Source organism: Sminthopsis crassicaudata, chromosome 5 (assembly GCF_048593235.1).
Source record: "Sminthopsis crassicaudata isolate SCR6 chromosome 5, ASM4859323v1, whole genome shotgun sequence".
Taxonomy (NCBI): Eukaryota; Metazoa; Chordata; class Mammalia; order Dasyuromorphia; family Dasyuridae; genus Sminthopsis; species Sminthopsis crassicaudata.
This window is the reverse complement of record NC_133621.1, coordinates 267,292,329-267,307,146: the sequence shown is the minus strand read 5'-3', so window position 1 is coordinate 267,307,146 and position 14,818 is coordinate 267,292,329. Positions and strand designations below refer to the sequence as shown.

General features: G+C 33.6%; 1 protein-coding gene across 1 annotated transcript in view; it reads left to right on the top strand.

The window, feature by feature from the left end:
- The window catches only part of LOC141544591 (uncharacterized), a 64,802-nt gene that overhangs the window by 48,254 nt on the left and 1,730 nt on the right, over window positions 1–14,818 (top strand). Inside the window, exons 9-10 of the mRNA XM_074270964.1 lie at window positions 7,793–7,889; window positions 10,689–10,765. Coding sequence (XP_074127065.1) covers window positions 7,793–7,889; window positions 10,689–10,765 — 174 coding nt within the window. The remainder of the gene's footprint in view (window positions 1–7,792; window positions 7,890–10,688; window positions 10,766–14,818) is intronic.

The window sequence follows — 14,818 nt, the reverse complement described above, 5'->3', positions numbered from 1 at the left end:
ATTAGAAGAAATTAAGTTCATGAATATCCATTTTTTCTTTACTTCTTTGTAAATTGTTTTCTCTGCCGTATAACTTATTTACTATACTCTTTCCTTTCATCTACCCTCTCACCCTCAAGAAAGCTACCATTAAGAAAATATATATTTATGTAGACATATATAGACACACACACACACACACACACACACACACACACACACACACACGACTTTCCTATCCCTACTGATTATAATTAAATTCTGTTTTATAACTTGTCTTGTTATTACTTAACCTCTCCCCACTCCAGGATCCCTCCCTTGGCTTCTTTCCTCACCCTTTGCTTCCCCATCTGCCCACCCCACTACCCTTACTTCTTTATAGATTTTTGGAGAGTGCTCTACTTTTCATATTATATATGTAGTGTTGAACCCATTCCTGATGTGAGTAGGTTTTCAGAACTGAGTCTTCCCTCTCTCTAATGCTTGCTTGTATTCTTCTTCTATGCTTTCTTTCTATTACATAATTACTATTTTTATCTTACCTCTACCAGTCTTTCCTTTGAGCTACCTTACTGTTGATGTAAATCTTAAAAGCATAGTATACATTTCCAGGGAAAACCAAACAATATTTTGATGTTTAAACAGTTTCTCTATGCGGAATTCTTCAAAATTGCTCTTTAATATTGTCCCTTATATGTTAAATTTTCTGTTAAGTTCAGGTTTGGTTGAAAGAAAGTCCTGAAAATTTGCAAGTTCATTTAATATTCATTTTTTATCATTCAAAATTATAGATAATTTTGTTGGATGTGATATTTTTGGCCATAGGAATAGCTTTTTATTTTTTTTCCTGTTGTGGATAGATTGATTCCAGGACCTGTAGACCTGTAGTCTTCTATTGTAGGTGCTGATAAGTCTTGCACAATTCTAATTGTAACAGCTCCAATGTTTTGATTTTTTTTTTTTGCTTTTTGCAAAATTTTCTTTTTGATCTGGGGATTTCACTATTTGACTAGAATATTCCTGTTTATTTTCCAAAAAGAATCTTTTGTGGTGGTGATCAGGGGATTTTTTCTATTTCTATTTTTCCCTTCATGTCCTATCACTCCAGGACTGTATTCGTGCATTATTGTGTCAAGGTCCATTTTTTTGTCAAAAAGTTATAACAGTGAGCTTATTCCTATATTTTCTTTTCTTGATCTGCTCTTCACATCTTTCAGTTTTCATATAGGATGTTTTACCTTCTTCTATTTTCTCATTCTTTATAATCTATTTTGTTATTTCTTGGTTTCTCATAGCTTCACTGGCTTCCCTTTATCCAATTCTCATTTTCAAATTTCATCTTTGAGACTCTGTCCCTCCTTTGCTAGTTGGCTAACTTTTTTTTCATAATCGTCTTGTTTTCATTGTTTGGCTTTTTATTTTTATTTTTTAAAGTTTTTTCCTCTATGTCTCTCATTTGATGTTTGAATTCTTTTTTTAATTCCTCCATAAATTCTCTCTGGGCAGGGGGCCATTTTCACATTACTCTTTGAGGTAGAAGAAGCTTTTTGTTACTAAAATGTCCTCCTCTGAAGATGAATTCTGGTTTTCTCTATTCCCATAATATGATTTAATGGTGGGAGTCTACTTTGCTGGCTCATTTTTTTTTAATAAGAAGTATAAACATCTCTAATCATAGGATTGGAGGATGGTGCCTCAAGCTTCCCTTGAGATCTCCACTCTGATCAGGAATTCCAAATCAAGAGCTCCACCTTCACCAAGTGCTGATTTCTTCCTACCCAGGGCCTTCTCTCTGCAGCACAGTGGAGCCTGGAATTCCCAGTCATCCAGGATTCACTCTGTCTTCCTAGACTCAAACCCGAATTTGACAAAGAGTGGGGTGGAGTGAAAGTTTCTGCCGAGACTCCAGCCATATCCAGCTAGCTGAGAGGCTCCCCACTTGATGTTTCTGTGTAGTTTGCCTGGAGGTGTTTGCACATCAGACAAGTTACTCCTCAATCTTGGGGCTTTTTGGATTGTATCAGAAGCCCTGTCCTGCCCCAAGTTATCTTGATCTATCACCAGTGTTGGCCCTGAGGCACAAATTTGTTCTATTTGTGGGGAAAATCTGGAGAGCTTCAAATTTACCAACTTGCTCCTCCATCTTCCCAGAATTCTCTATTCTTTTTAATTTTTCACCTTCTTAAGGTGATAAAATAAACATGTTGATTTTTAAGTTTCTTTCAGTGGTGGGAAACTGGAACATTTTTCATGAAGTTAATGATATTTTTATTGTCATTTCTTCATTTTGAGCTATTTTTCTAGATTTAGAGATTAAAAGATATGTGTCAGATACAGTCAATCTTCAGCTGTCATGGAAGTCACATTGTTAGAAAATGATTTGAAAGTCAAACTATACATAGAATATATGGGAAATGGGAAAGAGGGCATTCAATTCCAATGACCACCAAACCAAAGTTCATCTTTACCTAGGAATGATTGACCATATTATTTCTAACCTAGAAATACTGTTGAAGTAATTTTCTGACATGTTCCCAGATGAATCCTTTGTCCTTGACCTTTTTCCAGCTTCCTTTTACTCATTAGAATTTAAGCTCCTTGAGGGGAAGGCTGCCTTTCCTTTTACTTGTATTCATATTCACACCATTGTACACTGTGTCTGACACACACACACACACACACACACACACATATATATATATATATATACATACACATGTATAGGCATATATTTATATAATAACTGCTTAAAAAGGATTTTTTTTCTAAGTTATGTAATCTTGTGACACTAAGATTGATTACAGTTTTATTAAGGTATTGTTTATACAGTCTGTGTTTAGAATTTGTCTTAAAAAAAAAAAAAGAAATCTCATTTCAATGTGTCCTAATCTACTTTCTTCAATATTCTTTGTTGTAATGAGATATATTTCTGTAATGTTCTTATTTAGAGGACCCCTTGAGTGTTGCATTAGATTTTGGGAGCATAATTATAATAGATCTTTGAGTTTTAAGTCCAGACATGTAAATTTTCATAGGCAATGGAATGCACAGACTTCTTTAATCTATAAAAATAAGATGAATAAGACTAATGAAGGGAATAATACATATCAGCTGCTCCACAAATTTGCAGCATTGTGGCTTTCATTTTTCATCTCTACTTTGCATGCAGGTTGTTATCATGAAAGTGAACATGAGGTTACTGACTTAATCTCACAAATACTTGAATTTGCAAAAGTTAAAATATATGCATATTGAGAGTTGAATGTATATCTTACATATTGTTATTATCTAACTTAGTTTATATAGAGATTTGAAATATTTTCCAACCTTTTTCTATTCTTTTAGTTTCAAAAGCACGTTTTTGTTTGTTTGTTTATTTGTTTGTTTGTTACACAGATCTCTATATAATCAGACTTATTGATTTTTGTCTGCAGTACTTATTATGTTTGATAACATGGATCCTGCATGGTGGATCAAAAATCTTATTGTTTTATTATAGGTTTTAATTTTAAATATTTAAGTTAATAGGATCAACTAGTTGGATAAGTGGTAAGGGCAGTGGTTTTGCAACAAGGAGGACCTGATTCAAATGTAATATCAGACACTTATCATGTAATAGCTGTGTAACCTTGGGCAAGTCACTTAAACCCAATTGCCTCACCAAAAAATAAGTCATTATTATTAGTAGAGTTTATTGTAGTGTACTTATTGACCTTACCTTTCACTACTTGCCTAAAGAAATTCTAAGTACTATAGAAATTTTGTTCTCTGCCTATGCCTTGTATTTTCTAATCTTCAAGACTTTAGAGTTTCTTCTCAAAATGTATTTCTCCACCATTTACCTGTTGCCTTTGTAAACTGTAGTTTTATCTTCCTTTATACTATTTTATCTCTTCCTCTATGGAAGCAAGCTCTCCCCCTCTTTTGAGGTCTATTGATACCACATTTTTCCTTGGGCAAAAAAAATCTGGGTTTTTTTTAGACTCTCCCATTGAATCTAGTAGAGTAACTTACATATAAAAATATGACTTAATGATGTTTTTTTTTTCCTTAGTAAATTTGTTGGATTAGTAATGGGTTATATATCATTGATAAATAATAAATATTTATATAGTACTTTTCCCATGGTAGATATTATACTCAGCACATTACATTTGATTCACACAACAATCCTCAGATGTAAATACTATTATCATTACCATTTGACAAATGAGGAAACTGAAACAAATAGCTGTTAATTAGGATTACTGCAGGGTCACACAGCTAGTAAATGTTTGAGAGAGAAATTGAAATTGAACTCAGATCTTTGTGAATGCAGCTTCAGTGCTCTAACCACGATTTTTGTTCACATGTCCATATTTTTGGTAGGTATTTTGGGGTTTGTGACCCATATTTCTTTATTTTGTAAACATTGGGTTCCAATTTCATGGTCCCTTGTTTTAAGACATTTTGAAAAGTCTACTTCCATTCTGTCTGTTACTTGCTTACATTTCTGGCTGCTTGCAGTAAAAAGGCAGTACAATACGGTTGTGGCTTAGGGCACTACAAAAAAAAAAAAAAAAAAAGAAAGGATGATAACAGGGATTAAAATGTCTAGAGAGGATTTTCAGCATGTTGGCAAAATGGACATGTTTGTAAGGGATATGGAATAGATTACAGAAATTAAAAATAAATAATAGAGTTGGCATGAGTGAGGGGGGAAATCTGTTGGAGGAGATGGGATGGCACAGGGTCACCTGAATAAGTTTTAAAGCTCAAGCTTGGTAAGGAGTAAGCCTACTTCATCATGCAAGGTAGGAATGAAGGAGATATTGGCAGAAGGCATCTGAGAGATAGGAGATGTGGAAGAGAAGAGGTGAGGGAGCTCATTTCAAACAGCCTCATTTTTTTTAGTAAAATTTGAAGCAAATTTCTCATTTCAAAGTGTGGGCAAGAAAGAAACCATGGAAAATTTGAGAGAGGATGAAAAGTTGTGGAAGAGCTGCTGTGGGGATTGGGATAGTCACTTGATAAGGAAGGTATCATAGGGTTCCCTTAAGGGTCCAGTTATATATCATAAATTTGTGGTGGTAGCAATTGGAATGGATGAATGATTTTCTAATTTTTAATCCATTTCCTATATAAACTTGTGTTTTTTATTTTATAAACCTAAAAATATTTCTTTGAATAGTGTTCCATAAGTTTACAAAACTAAAAGAGACCTATAACACACACACCTCACACACACAAACACACACACACACACACATAGTACAAGACTTCTGTTTTAAATATGTATTTTTTCTATCGAGTAGAAGTCATGGATGACTTCTAAAGTCTTTAAGGGTCCTCTAACTTGCAAATTTCCATTGTCCTAAGTACCGTAATAAATATGTGATTTTACCAAGACAGGGTATAAGCCTATCTTGTCTCAGTAAGAATGCTGTCCTACTTTTGCCTTTTTGAAAGTCACATCGTTTTAAACTTATAGCACAATAACTAATACGTGTAGGTCTTTGTCACAAGACATTCTAAGAAAAACAATTTTGCCCCAGTGTGTACATATTATATATAGCTATATTTTTTCTTTTCAAATTGTACATACTACTGCTGAGTCCAATACAAAAGAAATGACATAATTAATTGTGCTTAATCAGGAAAGACAAGAGGTAATACTTAGGCCTTAATAATAAGGTCAAAACTTGATTGGCAGAAAAGAAGGAGGAAAACTTCTAGGAGAGAGGATAGGCAAAAGATAGGGATGTTTCCAAGTAATGTAAGTCTTGACATTTAGCTATAATAGAGGACCTGTAATGGGAACATAAATTATTTTCTATAAAAGAGAGAGTCTTGGGAGTCACTGTCTTTTCATATAGAGTATAATAACATATTGAAACATATTTTTAAAAAACATTGAAATCAGACTGAAAGATTACCTGGAACAGATATACATTATAGGCCAAAAAGTCATTTCAGTAGGATGCAAGATGATAAAATAAAACAAAATGGAGTGGTTGTGGAAATATGAAATGTTAAACAATAACTTGTTCATTTTAGAGAAAGATTCAGCAGTATGTACCCATTATTGGGTTGCAGAGAGAAAAGGCCATAACTGAGTTTTTTAAAGGCTAAGTACCTGTAAAATATAAGTATCATAAATAGAAATGAAGAAGTTGCAAAGTTTTGGGGGGCTTATATGATTACAAGCTGACAACTTTTTAATGTGTTGTCGGGAAACATTTCAATGGAATTATCTCATAGATTGCTTAAATTTTAGGAATTTGAGAAAAGTCAGATGGTTTCCATTTCTTCTGGCAAATGAGTGTCAGAAATCTGAATTACAGCACAGTCTCTTTTGCAACAAGAACAGTTAAATGGATTAGCTCTCAGCTTTATGTTGGAAATAACCAAAGATAGAAGCATAAAATATGAAAACAAGAAAACAAATATGCCTGTGCTTACGAATGTATGTAAAATGAAGAAAGGAGACAGTTTTTTTGTATCAGATACCACTTGAGAAATTAAAAAAAAATAAAAAACAACCTCATGATTTGGAGGGTCCTTAAGTGAATTAAAGCAAGCAAGCAGAGGGGCAGCTAGGTGGAACAGTGGATAGAGCACCAGCCCTGAAGTCAAATGTGATCTCAGACATTTAACACATTTTAGCTGTGTGACCCTGGGCAAGTCACTTAACCCCAATTGCATCAGCAAAAACAAGGAAAAAAAAAAACATCAAGCATGAGAACAAGAAATTAAACCAAGAGAAAAACTCCTAATCTAAGTATGAGAGAGGGGTAGAGTTGGATATTGAATACCCAACTAGTAACAATGAATTATATAGCATAATAGATCTGCATTGTGGTTAAGTTAAATTTTCTGTTTCTGTGATGATTAGAGAAATGCCACTGGCAAATTTATATAAGACATATTCTCATCTTTTTTATATACTTTTTAAAACATTTTGTCTTTTGTTTGTTTTTCTTTGTATGTATTTTTGTATTAATGTATATATATATATATGTATATATATATATATATAATTCTATATATATATTTATAGTAGACATGTATATATATTGGAATAAGTGTATAATATATATCAGTGTGTATATGTTTTAGATACATATACACATTTCAGACATACATACATATATAGATAGATAGATCGATAAATGAATGGATAGATGGATAGATAGGTCAAACATAGATCAAATTGGACTGGCCAAGGCTTTGTTGTCATTTAATCATTTTATTTGTGTCTGGCTCTTCAAGAGCACATTTAGTATTTTCTTGTCAAAGGAATAGAAATAGTTTGGCATTTCCTTCTTAGTAAGGAATTGAGACAAATGAGATTCAATGAATTGTCCAGGGGCATACAGCTAGTGTCTGAGGCCAGAATTTAATTCATAAAGAGCAATCTTCCTGATTCCAAGCTTAGGCCTCTATTAAATAGGCCACTATTTAAGAGGGATTATGTACAAAAACATTTTCTTCTCACATATATTTAGCATGTGAAAAATATTATTTTATGTATTATGTAATGACAATCATAATGATATCCTGAGTTAGAATTTTATCCTTCCTTACAAGTTCAACCATTTCTGTATGAAAACTCAGAGTTATCTCCTCTAAAGAAAAAAAAAAGATAGAAAATAATCATGAAAAGTGTAAGCATGAAACGGTTCTTTTGAAGAAAATGTTGTAAAAATATTGTGTTTTCTATAGATCCTTCTCTCTAGGTGGAAATTCTTCACAATTTAATTGTAGAAAACATTTAGGAGTACTTTAATCAGTGGACTTGTTAACAATTTTGTTGATGTTTTCATTTTATCAGTGTTCTTTTGAAAGTGTCTTGGAAAGATCTTCAGAACATATATTTGCATCTACAAGTCAAAATATACAAGACGTTATTTCTTTGGGACAACATGAAGGTAAGTTTATATTGTGTAGAAAGTGGGGTTTCAATTAAAAAAGGAAAAAGAAGGGGCAGATAGGTTAGGCAGTGGATAGAGCACCAGCCCTGAATTCAGGATGACCTGAGTTCAAATCTATTTTCATGCACTTAACACTTCCTAGTTGAGTATCACTTAACCCCAATTGCCTCAGCAACCAAAAATATAATGTATGTGAGAGCTGGAAAAATAGGGGATAGAATGTTGGGGCTGGAGTAAAGTATCATCAAATAGATAGAAGATAAGAAATTGCATGTTGTCCCACTGCTACTCACAGTACTATAATCAATATTGTTGAAGGCAAGAGGTTAATGGACAAAGAAATAAGCTATACATGATGTGGAGTGACTAATTGGCTCTAGGAAGTGTCTCTGCTAATATTCCTCCAGCCTTTGCAATGTGCTTAGTTTTAGCAAACTGAATGAGTTACTTTTCAGCTGAATTGGTTAGTTATACAGATGACAACTTCTATGATATGAGGTCATGTCACATCATTTATTTCTTTCTTTATTTGTTTTTTGGTGATAGAGACTAGACCTTAAACTTCATTGAAACAAAGCCTCAGAGAATTGCCTAGAGCACTGAAAGTTTGTTCATAGTCACACAACCAGTGTGTTTCAGAGGTGGAACTTGGGCTGAAACCTTCCTCATTGCAGGCCTGCCTCTCTAACTTCATTGATGTCTCTCACCCCCAGATGCTGAAGTCTTTAATTTATTTACTTCCTGTAAAGTGTAACCTGAAGATACTTGTCATAAAAATTCATTTTTAAAAACCTTCAGAAGTTGCTAGATTATTCTGTTTCTGTTCAGACTTTTGTACTCTAGCATAATGTCAATAAATGTTAGTAAGTGAGAAAGGGTGAAAAAAAGAGCAGGCAATAGGAAGTGAGAAATAGATAGGGGAAGATGCTGTTTTGGAACCAGGGTGGGGAGAGAGCAACCAAAGACTCCTTTCCTTTCACACTGAATAGGAGGAGCTCCAGATGTCCTTGAGAGTTCTTTGTTGGCCTACTTTGCTGAACCTTAGAGTCTAGTAACAATAGTTTAAGAATGTTAAAATGAGGTGAACGGAAAATACAAACTGAAAAAGAAAAGTTTTCACATAACTGGGGAAGGGGAGAGGGAAATCACTTGCCACTAATAATTTAGCAGATGCAGAAATGGGGGCCCCTAAAGCCCTGGACAGGAAGACTCTCACCTTTTCAGCCCTACTTCGTCCTGTTTGTGTTCCCTCTTTTTCATCCAAACTATTTTCATCATTTTCCTACATATTGTCCTGCCCTGTGTCCTTTCAGGCCATCTGGTGAAATCTCCCTTTTCAGAAACTTTGTCATGTGCAAACTCCATAAAGTTTTTCTGGAGTTTACTAGTCTTCTTGATAATTATTTCCCAATATCTCAATTTGTTGGTTTCTTTTAAAGGCATATTCATTATACACATGATCAACTGGGGCAGCTTGTTGGTATAGTGGATAGAGCACTAGCTCTGAAGCCAGGAGGACCTGAGTTCAAATCTGTCTCAGACACTTCAACTTCCTAGCTGTGCAACCCTGGGCAAGTCACCTCCATTGCCTCAGCAAAAAACAAAAACAAAAACACGATAGACTAAAGTTACAAAGTACCTACTATTATGTACATGACACTGTCATCCATTGTAAGGCTTATTCAAATTAGATACAATACCCTTTTGTTTTTCCGAACTTTTCATAAAGGGAACTATGGATCAAATGAGTTCATTGTTCCAGATATTCTAGAAACTGATGGACAGAAGGTGACTTCTCCTATCCAATGAGTATGAGTTATATATTGTCTACTTCATTAATTTCTGAGGTAAAAAAAAATAACATCATCACTGAACTGTCAGACTTGCAATGGCGCCCACACAGAGTATACACATAGGAAGAAATATGGGTCACTTCTAGCAGCACATATGCTATCAGTCTCTCCTGTCCACCTGTCCATAGTCACTGAAACACTGTCTTCCCCAATCAGAAAATGGTGCATCCATGAATGAAGGAAACAAAACAAAACAATAAGGGTAGAAATGTATCAGGCAATTTGTCTATTATGTATTTAGAAAGAGGAAAATTAATGACTTTTTTAGCCTAGTTTTATGAGCAAAAATATTAATAAGCAAGTTAGTTAAAATGGTTATATTACTAATTAAATCTGTTTCATGCTGTTATGGAAGCATTTGTTTCCATTGTCAACGTTCTAACCCTCCTTCAGTTTCTTAGTGCCGAGTAGACTGATATATACTAAGCCTAACTTTATATAGTTTATGGTAGTACAAAATTTGTTAAGATGTTTTGGACTGATGTATGATAAACTAATTTTTATCATAAAATAAATGATATTCAAAGTTTTAAATTTTATTTTCTGAGATGTATTATCAATATCTCTGTAAATAGCTTGGTTTTTCATGAATGTTAATTTATATAAGTTGAGGGGAATTTTACATGGTAATAACATTGAATTAATAATTGCAGAATTAGACCAGTGATGCTTTTTTAAAAATTACTTACAAAACTGAAAGGTTTTAAAATGAGCATCTCACAAAAAGCTTAAAATCTAGCAGTAGATTGAAATAGCAAAATAATCAAATTAATTAATTAATAAGGTAGAAATTTCTGATATTTTATGACTTATCTGAACATAGATTACAATAGATAAAATCATTATCTGTCACAACTGTCATTACTGTTAATAAGGAGAGGATTTCATTCATATAAGAAAAATAATTCTAAATAAAATAAATTTTCACTTAAATATTACTTAGACTTGAAACAAGAATTGAAATGTAAAGGACCACCAGATGGAAGCCAGGACATTTTTGATAAAAGTGACCAGGAACAGGTATGGAAAAGTGATGTTAAATTTTCCTTTTTTACAGATTTTTATTAAAGCTTCTTATTTATATACCATATGCATGAGTAATTTTTCAACATTGATCCTTGCAAAATCTTGTGTTCCAAATTTTCCCTTTCTTCTCTTCATCATTTTCCATAGATGGCAGGTAATCCAATACATGTTAAATATGTTAAAATATGTGTTAATTCCAATATATGTATACATATTTATATAAATATCTTGCTGCACAAGAAAAATCAATTGAAAAAGGAAAAACATAATTGACAAAGGAAACAAAATACAAGCAAACAACAGAAAGAGTGAAAATGATATGTTGTGGTCCATTCTCAGTTTACACAGTCCTCTTTCTGGGTGTAGATGGCTCTCTTCATCACAAGATTATTGGAATGGATCTGAATCATCTCATGGTTGGAAATAGGCACATCTATCAGAATTGATCATCGTATATTCTTCTTGTTGCCATGCATGATGATTTCCTAATTCTGTTTATTTCTCTGAGCATCATCATGTAATTCTCCTCAGGCCTCTGTAAAATCATTCTACTGACCATTTGTTATACAACAATAGATACTGTAATTTCTGATATTTTATTTTAGTAAAAGTGTCTTTCATACAAATTTTACTGGAAGTGATTTTCAGAACTTAGTGTACTTTAAAATGTATTTTTGTCTTTTTTTTAGGAGTTGAAATGTTCTTTGTGGGTATAGGGACCAACAGCAAAACTCCAACCCTAGCTAGGTAATAATAGAAGAAAAAGAGTAATCCAAAGATACTGCAATTTTGAACATTTCTTAAATGATAAAGAAGTTAGTTAAACTACTTGATTATTTCATTGTTTTCCCTTTATTCAGCAAAATAATTATGATAACAGAAATACCATAGATCTGGAAGCATGTGAAAGAGCACATTTTAAAAAATATGTTCTGATTTTTTTGTTAGGCAAGCTAACATTTTTGTCACTGATGGCAGGATAACCTGGAATATCAATATCTGGAAATGTATGTCTCGTTCGAAAAAATATACTACATTCCATCAATATATAAAAATGTCAATGTATGGCATTGAAGGTGCCATCATAATAATATCTTACCATTGATGATCAAAGTGAATCTAGTTTATCTTTGTCAGAATTAACAAATCCTGTCTGCAGAATCCCCCCAAAAAAGTAGAAAATTTGATGTGATTGAAAAGTTACTCCCCAAGTAAATCAGCCCACTGTATATTGAACAGCTCTGATAGTTTGGGATGTTTTCTTATAGTGAGCTAAATTACAGCTTTCTATAATGTGCAGCCAGGGCTAATGGTTCTGAGTTAAAGAATGAAGTTGAAGAAATTCCCTAGTTTTTTGATGACATCACGGGAAACCTCACCTGGCCCAGGACACGGAAAGGATTGACAGATTGATAGCTCTTTCTCGATTCCTGGCATCTTTTAAATTGTCTTTTTTGAAAACTAGACACCCCTACTTAATTACCAGACTGTCCTATGATATAAATCGTGGTTGATTTCTAATGACTCTTTTAGTTCCTCTGGACTGCACTTTTCCAGTGTCCTACCTAAACATAATAATGTGGAATTATGAAGATAGAATAAGGCCCGTCACTTTTGCTGCAAAGATCATATAATCCCTTTTGATACCCTCATCATATTAAACTTATGTCCCACTAACAAACATTTCTTGGTCTTGGAGAATTTTTATGAAAAACTGTTTTGCCCCATTGTATACATATGCAGCTGCTTTTTAAAAATATAATTCCAGTATTTTAATTTGTCCCCTTTGAGATATTCCTTGTTAGCACTACCTCCTTGTTCTAATCTATAAAGATCCATTGGAATCTCAGTTCTTTGATTTATTTCTTCTGTATCCTCTATCAATCCCATTCCATTGACAATTCTGCTAATAAGTATTAGATCTATTACTTCATCCTGATTATCAGTGTAAAGTGTTGGATAGAGAAAGCCCTGGAGGTAAAGCTACCCTTTGCCCTCCAGGAAAATTGGTGTTGTTAAAATCCACCCAGTGAAACTACTCCTAATCTACCAAATTTTTCTTTAATACAGTCCACATTTTTCTCCTAGGCCACAAAGATCTTGTGAGAAACTTTTTGAAATACTTGTTGAAATCCAGGCACACTGGGTTTTGACATTCCTTGGATCTAGTCTTCTATCTTTAGAATGATGAGAATTTTTTTTAAAGTGAAACTTCTGAGATATCTAGTATATTTTGTTCTATTGAACACATATGAATTCTTAATGATTCATCTTTGGATTTTCTTATGGGAAATATGCAGGAACTATTTATTACTCATGATGGAACTTCCAAGGAATTCATAACAACGTTAACCTTTCCTAATACCATGACAACTCCCTGGTAAACTGTAATTACTCAAAGATTTTAGGCAAAGATTTTTCAGTTCAATGTGCAAATTAGCTGAAGGGTTTTTTTTGGTGCTAACCCTAACCACATTACTTGAGCTCAGTGGGGAATAGACTCAGGATGTGTCATGCTTTAGTCTCACTAACTAGTAATATCTTCTTTAACTGAAATCAGAAGAGTTCTAAAGTCCAGGTTTCAGATGCTTTTTGCAAGATAGAATCTGCTCTCAATAGTCTTTTTATCATGTTCATTTTGTTAGAACAACCTGCACAATCAAGAGACAAGAGAGGCTTGAAAAACAAAGCAGGTCACACAGCTTTACCTTCCCAACACCATCTTTCTACAACGAGATTCCAGTTCACAACCTTTTCACAATCTTTTCTAGACAATACATTTCAATCATATTTTTGAATCATTATTTCTCTGCCTAGAAACAAGAATTGAAATGACTGTTCCAATGTGATTTCTTAAAAATCAACAATTCAGATCGGATAACATCCTCGTGAATTAATTATTGAATTTTAATCTGAGTATTGCCCAAATACTAGCACACTCATCAACAAATCAGTGAATTGAATATCTTCTTAAAATCCATAGGTTTCAGCTACAGGAATAGCCATGATATAGAACAGAAAATAGTTATCATTGAGGTCTATACTTCAGCCCTTAGTTTTACATGAAAAGATTCTATTGCTTGATCTGTGTTCATTAAAGGAAATAACAGATTCTCCATCATGGATAGAGCAACAAAAAACATAACTGCTTTAGAAGGCAATATGGACCCCAACAATTAATGTCTCTAGCTGGAAGCTCACTGTCAACTTTTTAGGGATATTGTGGATGATATTCTTATGCAGTTGTAGTGCTTTTGTTTTCTTGCTGAATCTGTTTGTTTGGGATATAATGAAAATCAGCCCAATAAGATTTTGCCATCTCAATTCAAGTAGGAGTTAATAAATGTCTAATTTTGGAGAAATGACATTCAATGCAATTTAAAGTATAAATATATTCTACATATTTGTCAACAACTAAGTGGCATAGGAGATAGAGATTCAGATCTGGAGTCAGGAAGATTTGATGAGAGTTAGGGAAGGGGAACCCCTTTGGGTTTGGTGCAAGGATACATAGTTCAAAGCAGTCTAGTGATGGCGCAGAGTCCCTGTAAAGGAATTTACAGACCCGAAAACCTAGATTGATAAAAAAAAAAAAAAAAAGAAAAAAAAAAAAAAAAAAAAAGGTGTATTGTAGGGGTTTGGAAGTAAGGGTAAAGGTAGAAAGATGCCAGGGCCAGAGCTGGTCCCTGGGTAGACAGGAACTCTCACATGGCCAGTGTAAGGACACCATGTTTTAGGGCTCCTGCCAAGAGTGGACTCCAGGATTTCCTTTTTATGATCTTGAAGGTGTGTGGAGTCCCAGGCTCCTGGATTGTTTTGGCCAGGGTTAGCAATTAATAGAATTCAGTGGGTCTTTAGATACGGAAGAAGCTGTTTGTAGGTCTTGAAAAAAGTCAGACATGACTGAACAAGAAAAAAAAAAATTTGACTGTTATTTGTAAATGATGTGATTCTAAAAACAATTTATTCCAAAATATCTGTAGGTAGGCATCGATATTGTGGTTTGTCCCATTTAATTATAGAATTATAATCCCAACTCATTTGAAC